Source organism: Mus pahari, chromosome 6 (assembly GCF_900095145.1).
Source record: "Mus pahari chromosome 6, PAHARI_EIJ_v1.1, whole genome shotgun sequence".
In the NCBI taxonomy this organism is placed as follows: Eukaryota; Metazoa; Chordata; class Mammalia; order Rodentia; family Muridae; genus Mus; species Mus pahari.
In genome coordinates, this window is record NC_034595.1 from 78,067,446 (window position 1) to 78,092,584 (window position 25,139).

The 25,139-nt window shown below is 42.0% G+C and overlaps 1 protein-coding gene across 4 annotated transcripts in view; it reads left to right on the forward strand.

Annotated features, from left to right (window-relative positions):
* Nucleotides 1–10,770: 10,770 nt before the first annotated feature.
* Nucleotides 10,771–25,139, forward strand: part of Sfpq (splicing factor proline and glutamine rich) — a 28,187-nt gene continuing 13,818 nt past the window's right edge. For 3 of the 4 annotated variants that reach the window (XR_003844087.1, XR_003844086.1, XM_029540207.1), the window contains exons 1-9: nt 10,771–11,688; nt 12,335–12,523; nt 12,965–13,266; nt 13,401–13,496; nt 15,237–15,433; nt 15,531–15,615; nt 16,122–16,239; nt 16,851–16,899; nt 16,980–17,101. Coding sequence is in view for 2 of the 4 variants with exons in the window: in XM_029540207.1 (XP_029396067.1) it covers nt 10,885–11,688; nt 12,335–12,523; nt 12,965–13,266; nt 13,401–13,496; nt 15,237–15,433; nt 15,531–15,615; nt 16,122–16,239; nt 16,851–16,899; nt 16,980–17,101 (1,962 nt within the window). In the remaining 2 variants the exon portion in view is untranslated. Of the gene's footprint in view, nt 11,689–12,334; nt 12,524–12,964; nt 13,267–13,400; nt 13,497–15,236; nt 15,434–15,530; nt 15,616–16,121; nt 16,240–16,850; nt 16,900–16,979; nt 17,102–19,423; nt 20,817–25,139 lie in introns of those variants that run through there. The other variant, XM_021200596.2, reaches the window with a different exon arrangement.

Sequence of the window (25,139 nt, forward strand, 5' to 3'; positions counted from 1 at the left end):
CTGGAACAACAGAGAGGCTTAATGTAAGCCCAGGAGTAACTCATTTAGATGCTCTCTTCATCTAATACTGCCTTTGCTTTGAACACAGGCAACAACAGGACTTATAGTTACCCGGAGTCTTAGTGCGTGAGCATTTTTCAGATGATGGAAAAACCGATTCCGGATCTGTCTTCTCATTTCTTTATTAGTTTGAGCTCTAAGAGAAGGGAGATGCTGCATTTAGAACTCATCTATTGAGTACCTAAAATTCCCTAGGCCTGGGGAACCACAGCCTTTCCTAAAACTATTAGTGTCTAGCCTTCACAATAACAATAACGCTGTGAGGGAGTTACTGTAACCATTGTTGTCAGGTGAGGGAAACAAACGGAAGGAAGAAAGTACAGTCAGTCCTATAATTATCACACCTTCGGAAGACTGTGAAAGTTCAAAGGCTCACTTGGGCTACAGGATGAATTCACGCCCCACCAAGGCAACTTAATGCGTCTGTCTGACTCAGGAAGTAAAAAGAACGCTGGGTCTATATAGAAGGCACAGCAGCTGCCCAGAATGTAGGAGGACCCAGCTTCAGTCTTAGTGTTGGAGAAAGTGAAGTTAGGCTGGGGGTGGCTCATTGGTTATGAGCCTGTATTTTTTCTTCCTGATGATCCCCAGAACCAGGGTCAAGCATGGGAAAAACTCCCTGGAACTCCATCTCCTCAGGCACCGACCTTCACATGCTAATACCTGCACACCTGCACACAGACATGCACACATACACATGATTAACACGTAAAAAAAAAAAAATAAAGTGAGACTCTTGAATTTGTTTGAATTTCTTATTTCTTTTACATAAGTACACTGTAGCTGTTTTCAGATATACCAGAAGAGGGCATCAGATCCCACTGCAGATGGTCGTAAGCCATCATGTGGGTGCTGGGAATTGAACTCAGGACCTCTGGAAGAGCAGTTAGTGCTCTTAACCGCTGAGCCATCTCTCCAGCCCCAAGTTTACCTTTCCTTTCCTTTCTTTTCTTTGACACAGGCTTTCTTTTTTTCTTTTTTCTAGACAGGGTTTCTCTGTGTAGCCCTGGCTGTCCTGGAACTCACTCTGTAGACCAGGCTGGCCTCGAACTCAGAAATCTGCCTGCCTCTGCCTCCCAAGTGCTGGGATTAAAGGCGTGCACCACGACGCCCGGCTGACACAGGCTTTCTTTGAATCCTTCGTATCCTTTGTTATCCTGGAACTCCCTCTGTAGACCAGAGTGTTCTCCTGAGTGACTGGGATTCCTGGGGGTACCACCAAAAACATAAGAATTTAACTCTAGTGAATGGTTCTTTTGAGTTGTTATTTGTATGCACTTTTATGAACACAAGCAATTAAAAAAAAAAAAGCCTTAATATAAAAGGAGATTTAAGGTTTGTGAGATGTCTGTGACAGCTATGGTACTCCTGGCTAAGCCTGATAATCTAAGTTCCATTCCTGGGACCCACAGGAAGGAAGGAGAGGACTGACCGACAACTGCATGTTGTCATGTAACTTCCACATGTGCTTGTATATATGTGCACAGATATAGGTACATGCAATAAATGTAAAAAAATGACATTTAAAAGTTTTTGTTTTTGTTTTTGTTTTTTTAATAAAAGATGGGGGCTGGTGAGATGGCTCAGTAGTTAAGAGCACTGACTGCTCTTCCAAAGGTCCAGAGTTCAAATCCCAGCAACCACATGGTGGCTCATAACCATCCTTAATGAGATCTGACTCCCTCTTCTGAAGTGTCTGAAGACAGCTACAGTGTACTTACATATAATAAATAAATAAATTAATAAATAATAAAAAAATAAAAGATGGGCTGGAGTGGTGGTCCAGTGGACAAGAACTTTTCCAGAGAGCTTTAGTTTGGTTTCCAGCACCCATCTCAGGAACTTACAATCATCTATGATTCCAGCTTGACATGTTATGATACTCTCCTCTGGCCTCCACAGTTACCCATACAAATATGGTACACATGTTCACAGACACATACACATATAAGTTAAAAAAATTATTTTTTAAAAAATGATTTTTGTCCGATGAAAATTAGCAGGACTATTAAAGGACTCTGTTTAAGAATCTGTCCAGGTGGTAGTGGTACACACCTTTAATCCCAGCACTCAGGAGGCAGAGGCAGAAGGATCTCTGAGTTTGTGCCAGCCTGGTCTACAGAGTGAGTCCCAGTACAGCCAGGGCTACGCAGAGAAACCCTGTCTCAAGAAAATAAAAACCAACAAATAAAAAGAAACGGAAAACTAACAACATATCAGCGATTATTTTGATCAGTTCTGCCCTGCCACACCTAAGTCAGATGAGCTATAGCTGATTTTTATTTTCAGGTTCAAATGTTGAATTTGGAAACTTACTCCTTACTAAGGAAAGGTTCTCCCATCGAGCTGCACCTCCAGTCCCACAGGTGGGAGGGGAATGGTGAGCCATACCACGTATGAAGAAAAACCCCACCGAATATAGTTTGTTGGGTTAGGTAGAATAATTCAGTATTTAAAGGCCAGGATTCAGAGCTGGGCATCATGGCACACATCTATGATCCTAGTACTTACGAGGAAGAGGCAGGGGGCCCAGGAATTCACCATGAACCTCAGTTCCATAGTGAATTCAAGGCTAGCTTGAGCTACACAAGAGCCTGTCTCAAAGAAATAACAAGTATGTAGCTAGGCATGATGGTGCATGCTTGTAATTAGTTATAGTTCTCAAGAAGCAGGGCATCTGGGAGTTCAAAGGTAGCCAGGTCTACATAGAGAGACCTTGTCTAAACAAACAAAGAAACAAACACTTAAAACCAATAATAATGGTTAGACCTTGTAGAAAGAAAAAGAGAGAGAAAGAGAGAGAGAAAGAGAGAGAGAGAGAGAGAGAGAGAGAGAGAGAGAGAGAGAGAGATGGCTAGACCTTGTCTAAATAAATAAATTAATTAAAAATCAGGGACCGTTCGAGGCCAGCCTGGTCTACAAAGTGAGTTCCAGGACAGCCAGGGCTATACAGAGAAACCCTGTCTCGGAAAAACAAAAAAAACAAAACAAAACAAAAAAAAAACAAAAAAAAAAATCAGGGACCAAGGAGGTGGTAAAGTCACTTGCTGATCATGATGCAAGCCTTCTAACCTGAGGTAGGCTCCCAGAACCCAGAATGGAAAGAGAGAACCAATTCTACAAAGCTGACCCCACAAAGTTGTCCTCTGACCACACACAATGGGCGTGAGTGCGCACATGCACAGGCATGTGTGTGCACAAATAATAATAATAATAATAATAATAATAATAATAATAATAATAATAATAATAAAATAAGATATTGCTATTATTATTTGTTTTTTTGTTTTTGAGGAAACAGGGCTTCTCTGTGTAGCCCTGGCTGTCCTGGAACTCACACTGTAGACCAGGCTGGCCTCAAACTCAAACTCAGAGATCTGCCTGCCTCTGCCTCCCGAGTGCTGGGATCAAAGGCTTGAGTTACCCAGCTTCTATTATTTTCTAATGGCAAAAATTCATAGATAGATAGATGATAGATAGATAGATAGATAGGTGATAGATAGATAGATAGACGATAGATAGATAGATAGATAGATAGATAGATGATAGATAGATTGATAGATAGATAGATGATAGATAGATAGATAGATAGATAGATAGATAGATAGATAGATAGATGATAGATAGATGATAGATAGAAAGAAAGATGAGGGGCTGGTGAGATGGCTCAGTGGGTAAAAGCACCCGATTGCTTTTCCGAAGGTCGATAGAAAGAAAGATGAGGGGCTGGTGAGATGGCTCAGTGGGTAAAAGCACCCGATTGCTCTTCCGAAGGTCCAGAGTTCAAATCCCAGCAACCACATGGTGGCTCACAACCATCTGTAACAAGATCTGACGCCCTCTTCTGGAGTGTCTGAAGACAGATACAGTGTACTTGCATATAGTAAATAAATAAATCTTTAAAAAAAAAAAAGAAAAAAAGAAAAAAAAAGAAAGATGATAGATAGATATGATAGAAAGATGATAGAAAGATAGATGATAGATAGATGATAGATAGATAGATAGATGATAGATAGATAGATAGATAGATAGATGATAGATAGATAATAGATAGACAGATGATAGATAGATAGGCTATGTCTTTTGAGTTGTCATCTTCCATTTGGTAATGTTTTATACTCTAGCTTTTTTTCCCCCCATCACCTTTAAAATGTAAGTGGTAGATTTAGGAGCACTTGAAGGATGATAAATGTTTTTATATAAATGTCTCAGAAGACTTTTAGGTCACTCTGGTAGTAAAAGGGTCTGGAGCTCAGGCCACTCAAAGGGCCACTCCAAGTTACCGCCAAAAGAAAAGCTTTCCTAACCCTTCCCACATTCCAAAGTACTCTTTGGATGATATAGAAATAATTAAGTGTTACAAATACAGCATGCTGTCTCCAAATAAACGAAAATGGTGAGACACAAAGCTGTTAATCCACTGTTTCTATTATTTATATAGGCGATCTAGACACTGATTAGATCTGCTTGGAAATTAGACCCAACGATGAAATCAATCCTTCAGAAAGGTTACTTGCTTATAGTCTCAATGACAATGGAGTAATGGAGTGTGCACAGCTTGCTGACCAGCCAAGGGGAGGGAGGAAGTCACACGGCCGCGGAGACACCTAGTGGTGAGGATCTTCACTGCACCGTTACAGTTTGCTAGTTGGGCCCCTGGCTGGACTCACTTTCTGACCAGTAGTGCAACATGGTGAATTTGGAACCTTAGGTACCCGATTTGTTCCCAAACCAAGTAATCTCAGGAATGAATGAAACTCCAGAGATGCATGGCGATACATCTGAAAGGCCTGAGGACGGCTGAGAGACCTGCAAAGGTAAATTAACATGCACGGACCAATGCTGTGGTCTCACAAGCCCTGCGGGCTCAGTTGAAGATGCAAATTCAGTTAGTTAATATTTATTAGGAAGCAAAATTGTGTTTCATCAGGCATATTATATCCCTTCCTATCCTTTTAGGCCTCATAAAACTCAAACCAGAGGATAATTATAACTTTCATGTATTGTAATTACAAAGTTTGAATGGTAAGATCACCTGCATTCAAAATGCTACAAGATGAAAATTGTTTTATATGCCACTCAAGCTCAATAATTTACTACACATTTCAAAACTGAGTTATATATTTATTTATTTATTTATTGTTTTTTTGAGACGGAATTTCCCTGTGTTGCCCAGCTGTCCTGCAACTTGCTCTGTAGACCAGGCTAGCCTGTAACTCACCTGCCTCCCGAGTGCTGGGTTTAAAGACATTTGCCACCACACTCTAGCTTGAGCTGTGTTTAATATCTGAATTTAATAATTGATATCTTAGCTGGGCGTGGTGGTGCACGCCTTTAATCCCAGCACTTGGGAGGCAGAGGCAGAATTTCTGAGTTCGAGGCCAGCCTGGTCTACAGAGTGAGTTCCAGGACAGCCAGGGCTATACAGAGAAACCCTGTCTCAGAAAAACCAAAAATAAAAAAAATAAAAAAAAATGATATCTTGGGATATTCTTCAATGGTTCAAAAAGAGAAAGTCAACGGACTCACTCATTCCAGTACATTCTAAGGGTATTACCACTGGGCTCTGTGCTTTGCTGGTTAAAAGAGAAGTTCAGAGCGGGTACAGTTGGCTCATACCCATAATCCTAGCACTCAAGAGACCGAGGTAGGAAGGATTGCCAAAGATTAAAGGCCAACCTGGGTGGCAGAGTAAAACTTTTGTTTCAAAAACCCCAAATAATTGAGGGTGCCTGCTACTCAGTCTGACCCAATGCGGTTAGTTTCTCCAGAACCCATGTGGTGGAAGAAGAGAATTGACTCCCACATGTTGTCCCTGACCTCCATAAGCATTCTGTGGCACACACACACACATATACAAGTATATAATTAAACATACACGTGCTTGAGAGCACAGGCGCATGCATACGTCTTAGATACTGCCCTCATGGTATGTTCACATTTTAGTGCAGTTTCTAAACTGTTAGTGTGATTATTGTAAGAACTAAGGGCTGGAGAGATGGCTCAGTGGTTAAGAGCGCTGTCTGCTCTTCCAGAGGTCCTGAGTTCAAATCCCAGCAACCACATGGTGGCTCACAACCATCTGTAATGAGATCCAATGCCCTCTTCTAGAGTGTCTGAAAACAGCTACAGTGTACTTTACATATAATAAATAAATTAAAAAAAAGAACTAAATACAAGTTGGTGATGTGTCTTGGGAGGCAAAGGCCAGAGGCTGGTGACTACGACACACTATGCCTACTCTCCCTTTGGTGTTGCATGTTCGTGTACAACATTTGGAATGTCTGGAGGAGCGGGGCAGTAGCAGGAAAAGCAGGGAGGAGGGAAATCCTGAGTGTCTCAAGGGAGGAAGTTATCTAACAGAGGACAGGGCAGGCTTGGCTGGTAAAAACTCACCAACGTTTGGGTGCCTTGATGGGATCCTGCTGCTGCTGCAGCCATCCTTACCACCCTTAAAGGCTGGTGGTCCTATTCTCTGATGCTGTGCTTTCTGGAATACAAGGCTAGACAACGTCTCTAAAATATCACTGTACCCACTGCCTTATCTCTCACAAGGCAGGACTTAATGGAAATGCACCAATACCCAACCGCTGGTAGTAATGTTGAATGAAGTTGGGTCTAGTTTGCTTTCCAATGGCTTTGTCTCTTATTCTGCAGGGTCACCCAGCCTTGTTGAGACCTAAGGGGCCGGCATAATCTAATCCAAATGGTTTTGATTTTATAGAATACAGACTTTTAGTGTTTGAGACAGCATCTCAAATATCCCAGCTTGCCCTTGAGCACATTATGTACCTGAGTATGACCTTAAACTTCCCATTTTTTTTGCATCCACTTCCAAAAGCTGGGAACACAGGTGTGAGCCACTGTGCTGGGCTTTTTTGTTTTTGTTGTTTTGTTTTGTTTTTTTGTCTTTTGTTTTTCAGACACAGTTTCACTGGATGGCCTTGTTTGTCCTGAACTCACTCTGTAGACCAGGCTGGCCTCAAACTCAAAAGATCTGTATGCCTCTGCCTCCAGAGTGCTAGGATTAAAGGATTACCACTACTACCATGCTGGTTTTTATACAGTGCTGGGGACTGAACCACAAATGTTAGGTGAGCCATATTCCCAGCCCCAAATAAAGATTGAATAGTTTTTTTAAAAAATATCTTTATGATGGGCATGGTGGCATATACCACCTAGACACACTTTTTTAGAAGTCTTGTTATATAGCCCTGACTGGTCTAGAACTATGTATCTGAGCCTGGTCTTGAACCTGCAGTCATTCTCCATGAATTTCTGGATGTTAGGGTTATAGGCATGAAGTGATATCCTAGATCATTCCTTCAATTTACTATTAAATCCAAAGGACAATTATAACCTCCATGTATTGTAATTACAGTGTTTAATGGTAAGATCACCTGCATTTAGAATGTTACAAGGTGAAAATTGTTATATACATCACTCAAGCACAATAATTCACTACACATTTCAAACCTGAGTGGCAATTTTATTTATTTACTTTTTTTTTTTAAAAAAGATTTATTTCATATATATGAGTACACTGTAGCTGTCTTCAGACACACCAGAAGAGAGTGTCCATTACAGATGGTTGTGAGCCACCATGTGGTTGCTGGGAATTGAACCCAGAACCTCTGAAAGAGCAGTCGGTGCTCTTAACCGCTGAGCCATCTCTCCAGCCCACTTATTCTTCTTAGATGTATTACAAACTTCCTATGCTATACTGATTAGATTTCTCTGACTAAATACCTTTTGTCTTAGGAGATAACACTTGGGTGACTTTAGACTGCCACTTGTTTTTGTTTGTGTGTGTGAGATGTGTGTGCATGCCCACCCCAAATTGTAGAAAGTAAAACAACAAGACAAACTTGTATTTAATGCAGCATCCTCAGGGTCTATGAGAGGGGATTTTTGGAGTCATTTTATTAGGTTAGTGTAGAGGAGAGAGCAAAGTTCTTATTTTGTAGGCAACAACAATATCTAAGACAGATGAAACAAATTCCTGAATATAAGACTTCAAAGTGGGCTGGCAAGATGGCTCGGAGGTTAGGAGCACTGACTGCTGTTCCAGAGGTCCTGAGTTCAGTTCCCAGCAACCATATGATGGTTCACAACCATCTGCAGTGGGATCTGATGCCCTCTTCTGGTATGTCTGAAGACAGCGACAGTGTACTCACATAAAATAAATAAATCTTTTTTTCTTTTTTTTTCTTTTTAAAAAATTTTTTAAATAAATCTTTTTTTAAAAAAAAAAAAAAAACAAGACTTCAAACAAAGTGTGTAGCTTATACCTTTCATTTCAGCACTTAGGAGGCAGAGGCAGGTAGATCTCTGTGAGTTCAAGGGCAGCTTGTTCTACATAGTGAGCTCCAGCACAGTCAGGGTTATACAGAAACCTTGTCTCAAAACTACAATAAAGATAAGAAGAGACACAATAACTAGGAGGGGCATTAAAGGGTACAGGTGTCAGGAAGCTGGGGGTGAGAGGTTGTGTCTGCACGGTAGACAGTTGCCTCCCTTGGGTTTCAAGGTATGAGGGAAGAATGGAGATTGTAGTGTGTGGGCACATGCATCTGTGGCCATGTGTGGGCCCCAGAGGTCAACTTAGTTTTCAGGAGTTGGTTCTCTCCTTTCACCATGTGGGTCTGAGCGACTGAACTCAAACTGTCAAGCTTGTAGCAGGACCTGTATGTGATGAACCAACCAACCATCTTGCTGGCTCAACACTATTGGGTTTGGGAAATTTGAAGGAAAAGAGATGCTGCCAGTTGGTTGTTTTCATACCAATACTTATCGATACCTAAATATCATAAAACAAAAACAAAACAACAAAACATTACTTTTGTGGGCTGAGAGTTGAATCTAGGGCCTCAAGCCTGTTAGGCAAGCACTTTACTACCGAGTTATGGCTTCAGCCATGCATAAACTTTTTTTTTTCAGCAGTGTTTCACTATGTAGCATTCTTGCTGGCCTGAAACTCACTGTGTAGATCAGGCTGGCCTAGAACTCAAGAGATATGTCTGCTTCTACCGCATGCCTGATGCGATCAACTGGTTAAAACCCAATGTTCCTGAAGTGTTAAATGGAGCAAATAAAAAGGAAATCTCGGGCCAGGCGTGGTGGTGCATGCCTTTAATCCCAGCACTTGAGAGGCAGAGGCAGGCGGATTTCTGAGTTCGAGGCCAGCCTAGTCTACAAAGTGAGTTCCAGGACAGCCAGGACTATACAGAGAAACCCTGTCTCCAAAAACAAAACAAAACAAACAAACAAACAAACAAAAAACAACGGAAATCTCGGCGGCTGACCTGGTAGATGCATGCTTTTAGTCCCAGAACCTGGGAGGCAGAGACAAGTGGATTTCTGAGTTCGAGGCCAGCCTAGTCTACAAAGTGAGTTCCAGGACAGCCAGGACTATACAGAGAAACCCTGTCTCCAAAAACAAAACAAAACAAACAAACAAACAAACAAAAAACAACGGAAATCTCGGCGGCTGACCTGGTAGATGCATGCTTTTAGTCCCAGAACCTGGGAGGCAGAGACAAGTGGAGGGCTGAGTTTGAGGCCAGTCTGGTCTACAGAGGTAGTTCTAGGACTATGCAGAGTAACCCCATCTTGAACAAAACCAAAACCAATAGAAACACTCACATTCCTCTCTCATGATTTGTGCTTGTAGATCATTACTGTACACACACATGGAGTCACATCTACCCCATTTACCCCTCTGCTGGAGATTAAAGTGAGTTTTCTGCATGTCACACCAGCCAGGACCCCAAAGGCTGGGTCCTCAGCTGTCTTCCTTCTTTTTCCTCTTGGACAAAGACTGCATTCATTTAAGCCTAATGGCAACTTTATAGTATTACAACAAACTTGGGTTGCTATAAAATAGTGGTATTTTCAAAGTGAGTTCCAGGACAGCTAGGCCTATACAGAAAAACCCTGTCTCGAAAAACAAACAAAAAAAAAATAGTGGTATTTTTTTTCCTTTTTCTGAAATTTCTGTCCTGGAATTTACTGTGCAGCCCAGGCTGGCTTTGAACTTGGAGTCCTTCTTTCTGCTTCGAGAGTGCTGGGATTAAAGGCATGTGCCAACACAACTGGGGCTTTTACTTTTTATTTTATAACGTTTCATGTAGCCCAAGCTTGTTTCGAACTCAATGTAGTTGATAATGTAAAGATAAACTTGCAGTCATGATTACTAGTGCCTCCTCCTCCCAAATTCTGGGCTCACGTGTTTGCCAATCTGCTAGCCTCTGATGGGGTTTTAATAAAAGTAAAACCGTAGTGATTAAACTCTGGGAAATTGACTCTAACTTCATTGGCGTAGGACGAAGAGACAGCAGGGGATCAATTTATAACTTTGAACCCAGCAAACAAGTTTTTCTGGACAAGAATAGCGGACTACTCAGAAGAGGAAAGAAAATAGCCTTTCAGTGCAATCGGGAGCTGACAGGGCCCTGGATATTTAATTTCACGAGAAAGTTGCAGGGCATGCCCATTCAAATTTCTCCCAACAAATCACAAAGGCGTATAGACAATTTCTTATCCGTTTATAGGTCAAATGGAAACCCAGCCCTCCCTACCTCCCGCCTCTCACTAGGGAGCCAATAGGGAAAACTTAGGTTTCATCATCCAGTACTGTACTTGCTATTGGCTGTCCGAGCTGTCAATCTAGGGAAGGCGGGCCAGGCCGAACTGTCCTATTTAAGAAGAGGACAAAGGCGGCGCGCAGCTTGTGTCGTCCGCCATTTTGTGCTAAGCAAGGTGGCCACCACGTTCCCTGAGCGACTTCTCCGCTTCTGCCTCGACCGCCCCTTGACTCCAGCTATGTCTCGGGATCGGTTCCGGAGTCGCGGTGGCGGCGGTGGAGGCTTTCACCGGCGCGGAGGAGGCGGCGGCCGCGGCGGCCTCCACGACTTCCGCTCTCCGCCGCCGGGCATGGGCCTCAACCAGAACCGCGGCCCCATGGGCCCGGGCCCTGGCGGCCCGAAGCCGCCGCTCCCGCCTCCGCCTCCGCACCAGCAGCAGCAGCAGCCTCCGCCGCAGCAACCTCCGCCGCAGCAGCCGCCGCCGCACCAGCAGCCGCCGCCGCACCAGCCGCCCCATCCACAGCCCCCGCCTCCGCCGCAGGAATCCAAGCCCGTCGTCCCCCAAGGCCCCGGCTCGGCGCCGGGAGTGAGCGGCGCGCCGCCTCCGGCCGTCTCGGCCCCGCCCGCCACCCCCCCGACCACCGGCGCTCCGCCGGGCCCGGGTCCGACCCCGACGCCGCCGCCCGCCGTCCCGTCCACCGCCTCCGGACCGCCTCCCGCCTCGACGCCGAGCAGCGGAGTCTCCACCACCCCTCCACAGACCGGCGGCCCTCCGCCACCGCCCGCCGGGGCCGCCGGCCCGGGGCCCAAGCCCGGACCGGGCCCCGGCGGCCCCAAAGGCGGTAAGATGCCCGGTGGGCCTAAGCCTGGAGGTGGCCCGGGCATGGGCGCTCCTGGCGGCCACCCGAAGCCACCACACCGAGGTGGCGGCGAGCCCCGTGGGGGCCGGCAGCACCACGCGCCCTACCACCAGCAGCACCACCAGGGGCCCCCTCCCGGCGGGCCGGGACCGCGCACGGAGGAGAAGATCTCCGACTCGGAGGTGAGTGGGTTCTCGAGCCGAGCCGTCCGTTCCCCTAAGATGGCGGCGCCTGCCTACCCTCGGCGGTTTTTTTTTTTTTTTCCTTCCCCCCCGCCCGCGGCCTAGAGGGCCTCCATTTTGTCCCCTGCCGGAAGCGCTCCTGCGCATGCCTGCGCGGGCGGGGCGGACGCGCGGCGGGCTGTGGAGGCCCCTAGGGATTGGCTTCCAGCGGGAGGGCGGCCGGCCACGGTGGCGGTGATCGGCTAGAGGCTAGCGGTCCGGTCCCTCGGGACCCAACGAGTGCAGGTTGGAGGCCGCTGTGCTGTGCTGTGCTGTGCTGTGCTGTGCTGTTGGGAGAAAACAGGCCAGCTTGGTGCTGTCCTCCTAGTCTGCATTTAGAGCTATTTGTTGACGTCAGAATTGTGTATTGATTGGCGTTTGCTGCTAGAGGCGGGTGTGTTGCAAAGCATTTTGTATACTCGGCTTCATATGGATTGGAGTTAGTAATCCTGTTGGATCCCCAAATATGGTACAACCTGGTAGTCCTCATGGAAAAAAAGGGAAATCGTTAACTAACGCATGATGGCCTATTTTGGGACAACTAGGGTTTTTGTTTTGTTTTTTTCCCCTGCTTTGGTGTATGAATTCCGTTCGATTTCTTTATTAGGGATTTAAAGCCAACTTGTCTCTCTTGCGGAGGCCTGGAGAAAAAACTTACACACAGCGCTGTCGGTTGTTTGTGGGGAACCTACCCGCTGATATCACTGAGGATGAGTTCAAAAGGCTGTTCGCTAAATACGGGGAACCCGGAGAAGTGTTTATCAACAAAGGCAAAGGGTTCGGGTTCATTAAGCTTGTGAGTGTAATTTTTTTTCCCCTCTTGTGAAAGTTTTGAAGGCATGGTTTTAAATGGGAAGAATTAACGGGCCTTTAAGTTATTTTCATCGGTAGAAATCAGGATAGTGTGCATTGGTCAGGGCCTCAAAGACCTTTAGCCCTCGGGGTGTTGGGATAGCCTAAAGATAGCTTTTTTTTTTTTTTTTTTTTTTTTTTTGGTATTTCGAGTCAGGGTTTTTCTGTGTAGCCCTGGCTGTCCTGGAACTCACTCTGTAGACCAGGCTGGCCTCGAACTTAGAAATCCACCTGCCTCTACCTCCCGAGTGCTGGGATTAAAAAAGGCCTGTGCCACCAGGCCCGGCTGTGAAGATAGCTCTTAAGCGGTAGAAATAGGAAGGGTTATGACAAATTGAGCACTAGCCAGTTTTGAAGTTGTTGAAAGTATTTCTGATATTTGCAGGAATCTAGAGCCTTGGCTGAAATCGCCAAAGCTGAACTTGATGATACTCCCATGAGAGGTAGACAGCTTCGGGTTCGATTTGCTACACACGCTGCAGCCCTGTCTGTTCGAAATCTCTCTCCTTATGTTTCCAACGAACTTTTGGAAGAGGCCTTTAGCCAGTTTGGTCCTATTGAAAGGGCTGTTGTAATTGTGGATGATCGCGGAAGATCTACAGGGAAAGGCATTGTTGAGTTTGCTTCCAAGCCAGCAGCAAGAAAAGCATTTGAAAGATGCAGTGAAGGTGTTTTCCTGCTGACAACGTAAGTTGTCTTTAGTTCATGCTTTTTTTTTTTTTTTTTTTTTTTTTTTTTTTTTTTTTTTTTTTTTTTGATAATTTTGGGGGATAGTCGAAATAAAATTGGAAGTTAAGATGAGGAATAATTTCTGTTACTAGGACTCCTCGCCCAGTCATTGTGGAGCCACTTGAACAGTTAGATGACGAAGATGGTCTTCCTGAAAAGCTGGCCCAGAAGAATCCAATGTATCAAAAGTAAGACTAAGCTTTTTGGTGCTCTAAAAGAGAAGTTAGTGATTTCTAATTCTGCTTAGAACTTTTTAGAACATTAGAAACGTTTGAGTCTGGTTTTTGCTGGTCTAGAATTTTCTGTTATGTTGTCCAGGCTGACTAAAACTCTTGACAATCTCCCGACTTCTGTCACACAAGTTCCAGGATCATAGGTGTGAGCCATCAAGCCAGTGTTATGAATACAGTGTTGCTCGTATATACCTAATACACATCTCCGTCTTGGGTATATTTTCTTTATTTTTTTCTTTTTTGAGAACAAGGATTCTCTGTAACCCCCTGGTTGTCCTGGAACTTGCTTCCCAGAATGCTGGAAATACAAGTATGTTGCCACCACATCTGGCATAACTTGAAGCTGTTGGATAAAAGTACATTCACATATTATCCAGATCATGCAAAAGTTGAATGAGATCTACTTGTTATTGGTGGGGAAAATAAGCCTGGATAAGGAATTTGCCATAGAAAAGGGGGGGGGAAGATGGTGTCTTTTTCCTACTCTTCCTACTTCTATCATTTTCCTTCTGCTCATTTACCCCTATCCCACCCCTCACCCCCACACAGGGTTTCTTTGCCTAGTTCTGGCTATTCTAGAAATATAGGTGGCCTATGCCTCCCCAGTGCTGGAATTAAAGGCATGTGCCCCCACTCTGCACACACATCCCTCCTGTTTTTTCCCCTCTCACTTTAGTTTTAGACACATGGTCTCTGTAGACTAGACCGGCCTAGAAAAACATCACCATGCCTCTTGGCTTTTTGCTTTGTCTTATATATCATAACTTTTTATTTCTAGAGTTAATACATTTATCTAGGAGGCTAGTTCCAGGGCTGCTACATGGTGAGACCTTATCTCAAAATGGGTGAGGGATTTTAAAGAAGATGGTATTAGGCTTAAGCAAAGGGTTCAGGGGAGTGAAAGGTAAAGAAATGTTGACAGACCCTTCTTTAAGCAATGTCAATTTATTTAAAGTTTTATTTTTTATTTATGAGTACACTGTAGCTGTCTTCAACACACCAGAAGAGGGCATCAGATTCCATTACAGATGGTTGTGAGCCACCATGTGGTTGCTGGGAATTAAACTCAGGACTGCTGGAAGAGTGATCACTGCTCTTAACCACTGAGCCATCTCTCCAGGCCCCGTCAATTTAGTATTTAATGTGTGTATGGCTTGCCTGCATGTATGTACAGATGTGTGCCTGATTTCCACTGTGGCAAAGACAGTGTCATATCCTCCACTCCAATTATAAGTTGCTTTGTTGGTCTGGGACACAGACCTGGTCCTTTGGAAGAACAGCTGTGCTCTTAACTGCTGAGCCATCATCTCTCCAGCCCCTTTAACTTTATCGTTCTTGATTAACCTCATGGTGTTTCCTAACACCTTTGAACAGGATTGCAAGTTGGGGGCCTTAAAAACAACATGATTTGGTAGGTAAAGGACTACCTCTTCTGGTTTCTGTGTTCATTCTTGGTGCTGGGGATCAAATCAAGGGCATTATACATTATGTTACAAGTGGGCAATAGGTACTTAAGGTTTTTATTCATTTAGCTTTTTTGAGTTGGGGTTGCTTTTCTGGACCTCAGATCTTCACACCTTGATGCTGTGATTAAAGCCATAAACAACCATGCCAGGTGTAAGGTTTCTAGTTTTCTTAGGAAGTCCAAAGATAGTGATTCTCAAAATTGCTTCTGTATAAATTATGTATTGTCAGGGAGAGAGAAACACCACCTCGTTTTGCTCAGCATGGCACATTTGAGTATGAATATTCTCAACGATGGAAGTCCTTGGATGAAATGGAAAAACAGCAAAGGGAACAAGTTGAAAAAAACATGAAGGATGCTAAAGACAAATTGGAAAGTGAAATGGAAGATGCCTACCATGAACACCAAGCAAATCTTTTGCGCCAAGGTGAAAAAGCCTCAGAATTTTATTGGTAAAGATCAGTTGGCATTTAAAGTGTCCAGAGCCTCATTAACACAAATCTATAATAACTCTCAATATTTAGATCTGATGAGACGCCAGGAAGAATTAAGGCGCATGGAGGAACTTCACAGTCAAGAAATGCAGAAACGTAAAGAAATGCAATTGAGGTATAGTGTTGAATTTGGCCTTCTTCTCATGTAATCTGACTTGTAGACAATAAGTATTAAGTGCAGGTTTGTATTTGAAGGAAAAGCTTATTGCCTTTGCCAGAGTTCTGCTATGTCTAGAACTAAGATCTAGAGTTTATTCTTTAATGAATATTAGGAGTATAACCTATTTTCAGCTCTTTTTCAAGTTTTTTCCTGAAACAGGTGTTGCATGACACTAGCTGGCCACTCCAACTGGAAATCCATATCCCTATATTGTTTTTTTTTTGAGACAGGGTTTCTCTGTGGACCCCTGGCTGTCCTGGAACTCACTTTGTAGACCAGGCTGGCCTTAAACTCAGAAATCTGCCTGCCTCTGCCTCCCGAATGCAGGGATTAAAGGCGTGTACCACCACACCCGGCTCCTATATGACTACTGAATTTAAAGGCAAGGGCCATCACACTTGGCTTCTTAAGTTTTAGGCATGGATGACACTTTGGTTTATATCCCTGAAAAATATTTGTAGGCAAGAGGAGGAACGGCGTAGGCGAGAGGAAGAGATGATGATTCGCCAACGTGAGATGGAAGAACAAATGAGACGCCAACGAGAAGAAAGTTACAGCAGGATGGGCTACATGGATCCAGTAAGTTTTTATTCATTGTAAGTGTACACTCAAGCATGGCTGGTTTTTTTTGTATGTACAAATTGCTATAGATCTTGCTGGATCAAATGCCATGTAGCTTGTTTGTTTTGATAGTCTAACCAGTTTTCAGGACATGACATGCCACAATGACATAAAAAAATGCATTGTTTTTCTTGAATTATTTTTTAGTTTTTGAGGCAAAATAGCCTTGGCTAGCCTGGAATTTTCTATATACACTACATCGGTGTGAAACAGATCAGCCTGCCTCTGCCTCCCAAATGTTGCAATTAGAAGTGTATCCCAGGGCTGGAGAGATGGCTCAGCAGTTAAGAGCACTGACTGTTCTTCCAGAGGTCCTGAGTTCAAATCCCAGCAACCACATGGTGGCTCACAACCATCTGTAATGAGATCTGGTGTCCTCTTCTGGGGTGTCTGAAGACAGCTACAGTGTGCTTAGATATAATAAATAAATCTTTTTTTTTTTTTTTTTTTTTTTATAAAGAAGTTTATCCCACTGGATAAAAATTTTTGTATTAATTTTTTTTTTTTTTACATGAGTACATAGTATAGGTGTCATGTAATTGAGAGTTTTTGTGTTTTTCCCTCCCCAGAGAGAAAGAGACATGAGAATGGGTGGTGGTGGAACAATGAACATGGGAGGTAAGTGAGAGACTTCAGTTACAGCTAGCACCACTGAGCAGCAGCATTCTGTTGGGGTAACCACTGTCCTTGTTTCCTAGATCCCTATGGTTCAGGAGGCCAGAAATTTCCACCACTAGGTGGTGGTGGTGGCATAGGTTATGAAGCTAATCCTGGAGTTCCACCAGCAACCATGAGTGGTTCCATGATGGGAAGTGACATGGTAATGTATCCTGTGGGACATAGTACAAAGGAGATTCTTAATTTCACAACTTGAGTATTTTATTTTTCCTCTCTCTTTCTCTCTTTTTTTAAAGTAGCTGACTGGACTTTCAGTTCCCCCATTGTAATATGTAATACTGAGGACTACTTTGGCAATGTAGAACTATGTGGTAACCCAAACAGATATGGTTGCCACCAAGAAGTCAATGCTGTTATGTTAGTATGTGGAGTTATCTTTGGCAATAAGTACATAGGTATTTTCCATTTTATTGTCTGCACTTTTGAACCTCCAGTGCACGGCAAATCCAAATTTTAGTTGCTAGATAATTGTATATGGTTTTCTTGCATCCAAGTTAGAAATGGCACAGTGCCCTTTTGTGGTGTTTTCCATAAGTAGGAGTCAGACTTGAGGCTTGTAGTCTTAAGCATGTTAGTGTGACAGGTAGGCCTTTGACCTTATTTGTGGTTTCTGTTTCTAGCCCATGAAAAGGGGAACTGTCTAGTGTTTTGACTCGTCGTTTCCCACCTGTTGGGTCTCTGTAGGTACATCTTTAAAAAAAAAAAAAAAAACAAAAACTGATGCTTCTACTTTGCTACAGGGTAGCAAAAGTCAACAATAATTTAAGCATACTGATGGTGTGCATTTGTTCTGAACCCCTTGATGCAATCATGCTTTATCTATATGGAGATAGCCTGTCAGGTTCTTTAAAATAGTCAAATGAATTTTGGTGTGAATGGCTGCTGCAGGGGTAGGGCTTTACAGATCCTTAAGAATTGCATTTTGGTGGGAAAAAAAATTGTAGCTAAACTGAATCTAAATAATTCACTCATAGATAGGCTTTTGTCTCAAAGGTGCTACATTTTTGTAGCTCAATAGGATTTATGTTATAAATAGGAATTTAAGGTTTTAGTGTGAGACTACATTTAAAACCTGCCTACTGCTGCTTGAGAATTAAAGTTAGCATTATAAATGGCTGGATATACTGATAGGTTTCTTCAAATTGAACTTAACATTTTGGTCTTAAAAGTATTTTCTAGAAGGCACAAGAGGTATATTACTAGGTGACTAGTTTTGACATGTGTTTAGGCTCTATGTCTAGACATAGGTTTATGCATTTAACAGTTCCTGGGACTTAGATAGTGTAATATAACTGAAACGTCAAATTTTCTTCAGCTTTTCTGTAGGAGCTATACACCTGAAGACTTTGAAAAGAATACAGTTGAAAGCCTGTTCAAGTAGTTTTGTAATGTTTTTGTTTTTCAAAAGTTGAAATTATAGGAACAGTTAAAGCCTTGTGCAGTCTTTATTTTTATTTTGATTAGTAACTAGTAACTGGGCTATTTTGAGTAGAATTTTAAGTGGAGTGCCTGTATGTAGGGTTCTGCTGTTAGGATATGTGGGTTTTATTTTACTTTGTGTTTTAAAGTCAAAGTACATAAAACTAGCTGGCTAATGAAGTCAGTGACTGCTTTATTGCAGTCACCCTAGCTTGGTGATAGGCTGTTACGGGAGATAACCTAAAACATGGATTCATAACAAAGTGACAGTGCACTTTCCAAAACTAAGAAAAGCTGGACTTTGAAGTAGGTGGGCTGTATATTGTGCTTGTAACAACGCAGAAACATACTGTGCATGCATCTCTGGTTAATAGTGGTGGCTCTGAAGTGTGGAATACCTGTGAGAGAGACTGTGGCAAAATAAGTTTTTGATGAAGTTACTGTGCCGGTTAAGTGGAAAAAAAACACTTTTTTTTGTGCTTTTTCTTTTTTGTAGTCTGGTAGCATTTTATTAACTTCATTCCAACCTTTTAAGATTTCTGCAACTTTGCAGATGTGTCTTAAGATCTTGAAAAGCACAAGGTTTCTTATGCAGCACATGCCACTACCTGGTGAGTAGGCCTTTGTCCTTCATTGAGTGAGTTGCTTTTGTCTGACTGGACTTTGTAGGCTTGGAGGTGACTTTGTGTTCATACCTGGACAATCTCGTGTCAGTGGATTAATCTGATGTGAATTTTATAGAACTCATTTTGGAATGGGTTTTCACATCTGCACTAATTTTTGAATTTTTTTAGCACTACAGGGAAGATCTATTCTTTGAAACAGGTGTATGAGAATGGCTCAAGTGGGAACATACCACAAGGCATGTATTACCGTAAACTAATTTTCAAATTACCCTTTTTTCCTTTCTATGTTCCCGGTACCTGTGGATCGACTCATTGGTGATTGTATCGACGAACGTTGACTACGGAACCTTCTAAAATATTTACTTAACACACATGGACATCAACTACATTTAATGAACTGTTAATTACTGTTCCAATAGCGTACTGAGCGCTTTGGGCAGGGAGGTGCGGGTCCTGTGGGTGGACAGGGTCCTAGAGGAATGGGGCCTGGGACTCCAGCAGGGTATGGTAGAGGGAGAGAAGAGTATGAAGGGCCAAATAAAAAACCCCGATTTTAGATATTTAGGCTTTCATTCCAGTTTGGTTTTGTCTTTTCTTGTTTAGATACCACTTAAATTCTTGGCATTTTAGTAAGAAAGCTACCTTTTTATGGATGTTAGCAGTTTATTGACCTGATATTTGTAAATGGCCTGTTTGGGCAGGTAAAATTATGTAATGCAGTGTTCAAAACAGGAGAAAATTTTTTTCATTTACTTTTTTTTTTAACTGTATAATGTTTCTCAAGTTAATGGCAGTGTACCTTGTGCCACCGAATTTCCAAAGTGTACCATTTTTTTTTTACTGTGCTTCAAATAAATAGAAAAAATAGTTATAATACTGATCTTCAACTTTGCTATTCATGCTTCTATGCACATTAGGCTAGGTATTTCACTTGGAAAGCATGAGCGTGTGTAGGCCTTTGAGTGGCATATGCCATTTCTGGGAAATGTAACTGGAGGCTAAGTACTGCTTTCTACAAATGGTGCCCCCCCTTGTTTAAAAAGAAATGCATACTGAAGTCATTAGGATTTGTTTGGCATTATAGGAAGCAGGCTGGTGCTCAGCATTTTTAAATGGTTATGTTAGAAAAGTTGAACTTGCAAGTCTTAATTCAGGAACATGTATTAAGATTATGGAATGGGTGAAAAGTATTGTTAGTGAGAGAAAGGGTTTGTTATTTTGTTTAACGGATCCCTTATGGCCCTATCTGATTCTTTCCTTGAAAGCTTTGAAAATGGAAAGATCATCTTGTTGCATTTCTCCCTATTGTTTTTTAAAAGAATCCCAAGCCCTACAAATGGCTTGTACTGAACTTTTGCATTTGAATTAAAGATTGTTAAACTTGAAGCCTTTTCATGTATTACTTCAAGTGATTTAAAAGATGGGACTTAGTCGGGAATTTTAACCTGAAGAGTTAAGGGTTAGCTAACTATAAGGATTAGCCTTATGTACTCTTTAACATACACCTCCTTGTGTTACTTCTATTGAGCAAAATCTGTAGTCTGAAAATACTGGTTCTCTTGGAGAACTAGTGGTGACTGTTACTAAGTAGGACTGCCAAATACTCTTCTCACTATGGAGTTGACTAATAGTGTAGCATTAAACTTGGAGAGAGTTGCTCAGGCTACATAGTAAAAATACTCTTTCCTCCCACCATAAGCTTGGGGATGTTTTGATGATGTCAGTTGATTGTTAACTTTATTGAATTTCCTTTCGTTAGAGCAAGAGACTTTCTGACTTGATGATAATAAAGTAGATTGGTTACTGTTGGGAGCTTGATTTCTTCCCAGTTGTAAATATGTTAAGAGGAAAATTAACAGTACGGAAAGTAATTGAATAGCTTGGCTCTGTTCTTAGTTACATTTCCATTCAAGTCTATACATTATAGAACTTGCACTGTAGAATGTCTTCATCCTTTTCACCTCTATCCTTGGTGCTAATTGGCAAAAGAAATTCTAAATCACTTGCTGAGGTTGAATATTGTGCTTGAGTACAAAAGGAGACCTATTGTGGAAACGTGCTTCATGCATAGGAAAGTTGTAATATTTAAAGTAAAACACTGCTGGATTATAAAAAGCATGTCATCAAATGGTTGTATGACTGACAGGTTTATAGTGTATTAAGGGGAAAATCCTTAGAAAGTGCATTCATTTTTATCACCAGTACACTTGGAAATAGGTAGTTCTATTATAATTACAGCAATCAGCAATTGGTCCAACTGAAGTTAATAATTTGTGGTACATGAAGGTTTTCTGTATGGAAACAAAGGTCTGGATTTGAAGGAGCTCTTGTTTTGGTTGAATTGTAATAGTAGGAACCATAATAATGAGAAAATTGAGGGGTGTTCATGGGACACCCATGGAGGGTGAATTTGAATGTATTTGGGTGGGGGCTGGAGGGGAAATGGGAAAATCTGCCTATAAAATTAATGTTTCAGTTTATTTTTCAGATTACATGCCTTTATAAGGGATGCTGGCACAGACCCCTAAAATAAGCTTTTGGTAGTAGTATACCCTTGAAGAGTGGTGAAAGAATGCTTAAAGGATAATTTCCGCAGATTTTGGCTTTTGATAGCCTTTTTGTGGGCTGGAGAGCTGCTAAACAGTGTTTAGCAGATGGTTACATAGTGTCTACCAACATGACCAGTGAAATTGTACCAAGGGTTGTAAGCTACTGAGACTTTCAATAAGTCTTATATGTGATGGTTTTAGTCTGCTAGTGATTTTAAATCATCTTGAGCAGTTGAACCAAAAGCTAATAGGGAAATTTAGGGTGGGGAGGGGGGGATGTTAGGGTGTAGTTCAGACAGTTTTTTCCCTTTGAAGAAACCACTTGCCCCCATTTCCTCTCCTTCACTTTATCAAAATTTTGTTTACAGAGGACACTTGGAACATTTCTCCTTTTAAAGTTAGATTCTGTAAGACAGATTCTGTAAGGCATGCCATAAGCTGAACCCATCCCATTGACATCCTTATGTGGTGATACTTAAAGCCCACCACTCTACATGTGTGTTGTACCACTAATATAAACATAATTTGGGAAATTGTAATGTTACACCTGTGCAATTCTTACAAGTGGCATATCATGGCAGATAAAAATTTAGGTACTTGGCTTGGACAAGCCACAAAGTTGTGGCGGAATATTTTGTGGTGTTCTTGGACTGCAATTGTGCACTATTAAAGTAGTGGCCTGCTACATAACTGCATTTAGCCAGCATTTCTGCAGTGCGTAACTGTGAGGAACGTAGTACCGCAAATGGCAATGGACATTAGGACCCGGATGTAGTATTCCTGCTTGCTCCAAGATTCTCATTGCCGACTGCATACAGGTAGGTAACAAGCAATATAATCTAACTTGGTGACTTGCTATGTGCTTTTATTCAGTGGGCATTCTGACATCACACTTCCGACAGTGAAATTACAGTGCAGCACCTAATACTTGTATGATAAGATAGGTTAGTTCAAAATCTGGGTCTTGGGTTAGAGCTGTAATTTGTTAGGAAAAATTCAGTGTTGTAGTTGTCAAAAGTGCAAATGTGAATCCTTGTGTCTGGACTCAGTTCTGTGGTTTTCTTTAGTTACATTGTAACTGAAGACAAAAGGGAACACGGCTGGTGGTGGGTGAGGGAACCAAACCATACTTGACCTGGGGTGCTCAGAGCACCTTGGTTAAGAATGTAGTATGTGATACTCTCCTCACTAGCAAACTTGACCTCTCATTGGTCAGCAATGTCTAATTTCATTATACAATCTTGATAGCACTGCAAGTTGACTGAATTAAGACTAAATGACATGGGAGTGGTGGGTTTTTTCTGGGTTTTGTTCTTTTTGTAATGTGATCAAAATTTTCTAGGTTTGGGCTTGATGGAAAGAGTTTTGTTACTAACATGGGTTTAGATGGGAATCTTACGAAAAGTTCAAGTTATGTGGCTTGTCTGAATGTTTATACTCCAAACTTGGGGGAAACTAGTGTGAAAGTGACTTACATTTGAAAACATGTTGGGAATCATTCCCCCCCATAAGACTTCGTCGTGTTCTGTAGCATGAGTGCATTTGGTCAGAGTAGCTCTTTGAACTTCCCTAGCTTTAGGGATGTGATTGATTATAGTCTAAAGTGTATTATAATCCCAGGAATACCTAAGTCTTCAAAGCACCTTTCTTGTGGCTTAGGACTTGAACTTTCTATCAACTATTGTTCCAGACCTCAATTCAGGTTACCCTTGGTGTTTAATGAGCATGCTTGAGAAGACAGCTACACTTGTAATGCTTTCTGCTCTATAACTGGAAAGTTTGGTTCATTTTTTGCATACGTGCCGCTGAAAGCTTCAGGACTGTAAGAATTTCCTTTCTATGAATCAAGAAAAATGACTTGCTCTTTGTCAGGCAAGTCAGATGGTGGGGTAGTTACTCCAAGCAAGCAACTTGTGATTGCTGATAGATAAAAGCAGTATGGTGACTTAGCTTCTTATACAATACAGATCAAACAGTGTGACATGAGAATCACTAACCTGCCTGAAACCCTCCTGGGGGAATTGAAGTATCATAGTCTATATAAATCGGTAGCAGGTGCCTGTTACCGTGGCTCAGCGATTTTGAATGTAAACGAAAGCCCAGACTTGCTTCTGAACAGAAACGAATTGGAGAGATGATATTTGAACATAAGACTTGGGATGGGGTGATTTTCCCCCCCCTCCTTTGTCTGCTTTAAGACTGTTAGGCCTTTGTACACAAGATCTAGCAACTATTGACTTAGAGTACTGCTAGTTAATTTGAATGAAAGTGTCAAGTTGTGAATTTTATAGTATATTGGGTTTTTAAATCAAACAAAAAAGCTGGGAAATAAATGGGTTCCAGTAATACTAAGGTGCTTGCATTGTATTTCATAAATCTTGTTGCAACCAAAATTATTGTTTTTTTAATGAAAACTACGTTCAGAGGTGTGATGCCAGAATGTATTATCGTACTGTTAGGCCCTTGGAGCAGATCCCGGTGCTTTCTGAAAGATGAAAGTAATGTAATGGGTACTCATACAAGGCTGCGTGCAGCCTATCAGCAATGCATACTCTCACTCTCCCTAATGAAGAGATGCGTGTGATTAGTTTTGGTCTTTAACCTTATTGGGGGTGCATGTCTCCTATTGTTAATCATTGTCAGCTGCAGTGACATGATCCACAGTCCTGCATTTACTGCTGCCTTTTGTGTTAATGATCTTGGACAGGTTTTTAGAGCTATGGGGTGTTTGTTTTGGGCTGTTTCTTGGTTTTGGCTTTAGCTGATAATGTTAGTGCTGTCTAGCTAGTGCAGTTCTTAATGGCTCCCTACCAGGGAGGAATCTGGAGGATTTAACTGCTCCTTTTATCTGTCATTGCTGCTAGATAATGATTGGCAATTTTTTAGACTCAAATAATGGAAATCTCAACAGTGATTGGTAAACAACCATAGAAATAATGTTTTTGAACACCAGTGCTGGCGAAAAAATGAAGATGAAAGGGCCTGGACATAAAATAGGGATTAATTGGAGAAGGGGGAAAGAATGCAAAACAATATAGTATCCCTTATGGATGGTCCATGTGCAACAGAGAACTATTTTGTATACCTGTGGCAGTAATGATACACGGGGATGGGCGGTGATGGGGGGGAGAACAACCTGGAACTTGAATTTAAGGATGAGCTTTGTGTTTCTTGTGCACTGTGCCAGGTATATAGTGAAGGCTAATGACTTCTCCCTTAGAAGAACCTTTTTTTTTTTTTTCCTGTCCCAATAATGCATAGCAGAGGACGTGGAGGACAAAAATTGAAGCAAATACATAGGATTGCAGGGTAAAGAACTGCAGTGTTGTGTGCTTGCTTAGGAAAAGGGTTGAAGCACTAAATGAAAGTTACCAAATTGCCTGGGGAAGCAGGGAACTTGGAAGCTGATAGCTGCTTTAGTCAGGTAAACGTTGTCACATACCTTCACATAAGGGATAGTATATTATGGGTTGCAGTCAAACAATGAAGTTTGTGCTCAGACTGGTGAAAATAGGAATTAGGCTTTTGCATTTTAAAGAAGGTATTAGACTTTTGCATTTTAAAGAAGATAGTTTTCTTTCTAATT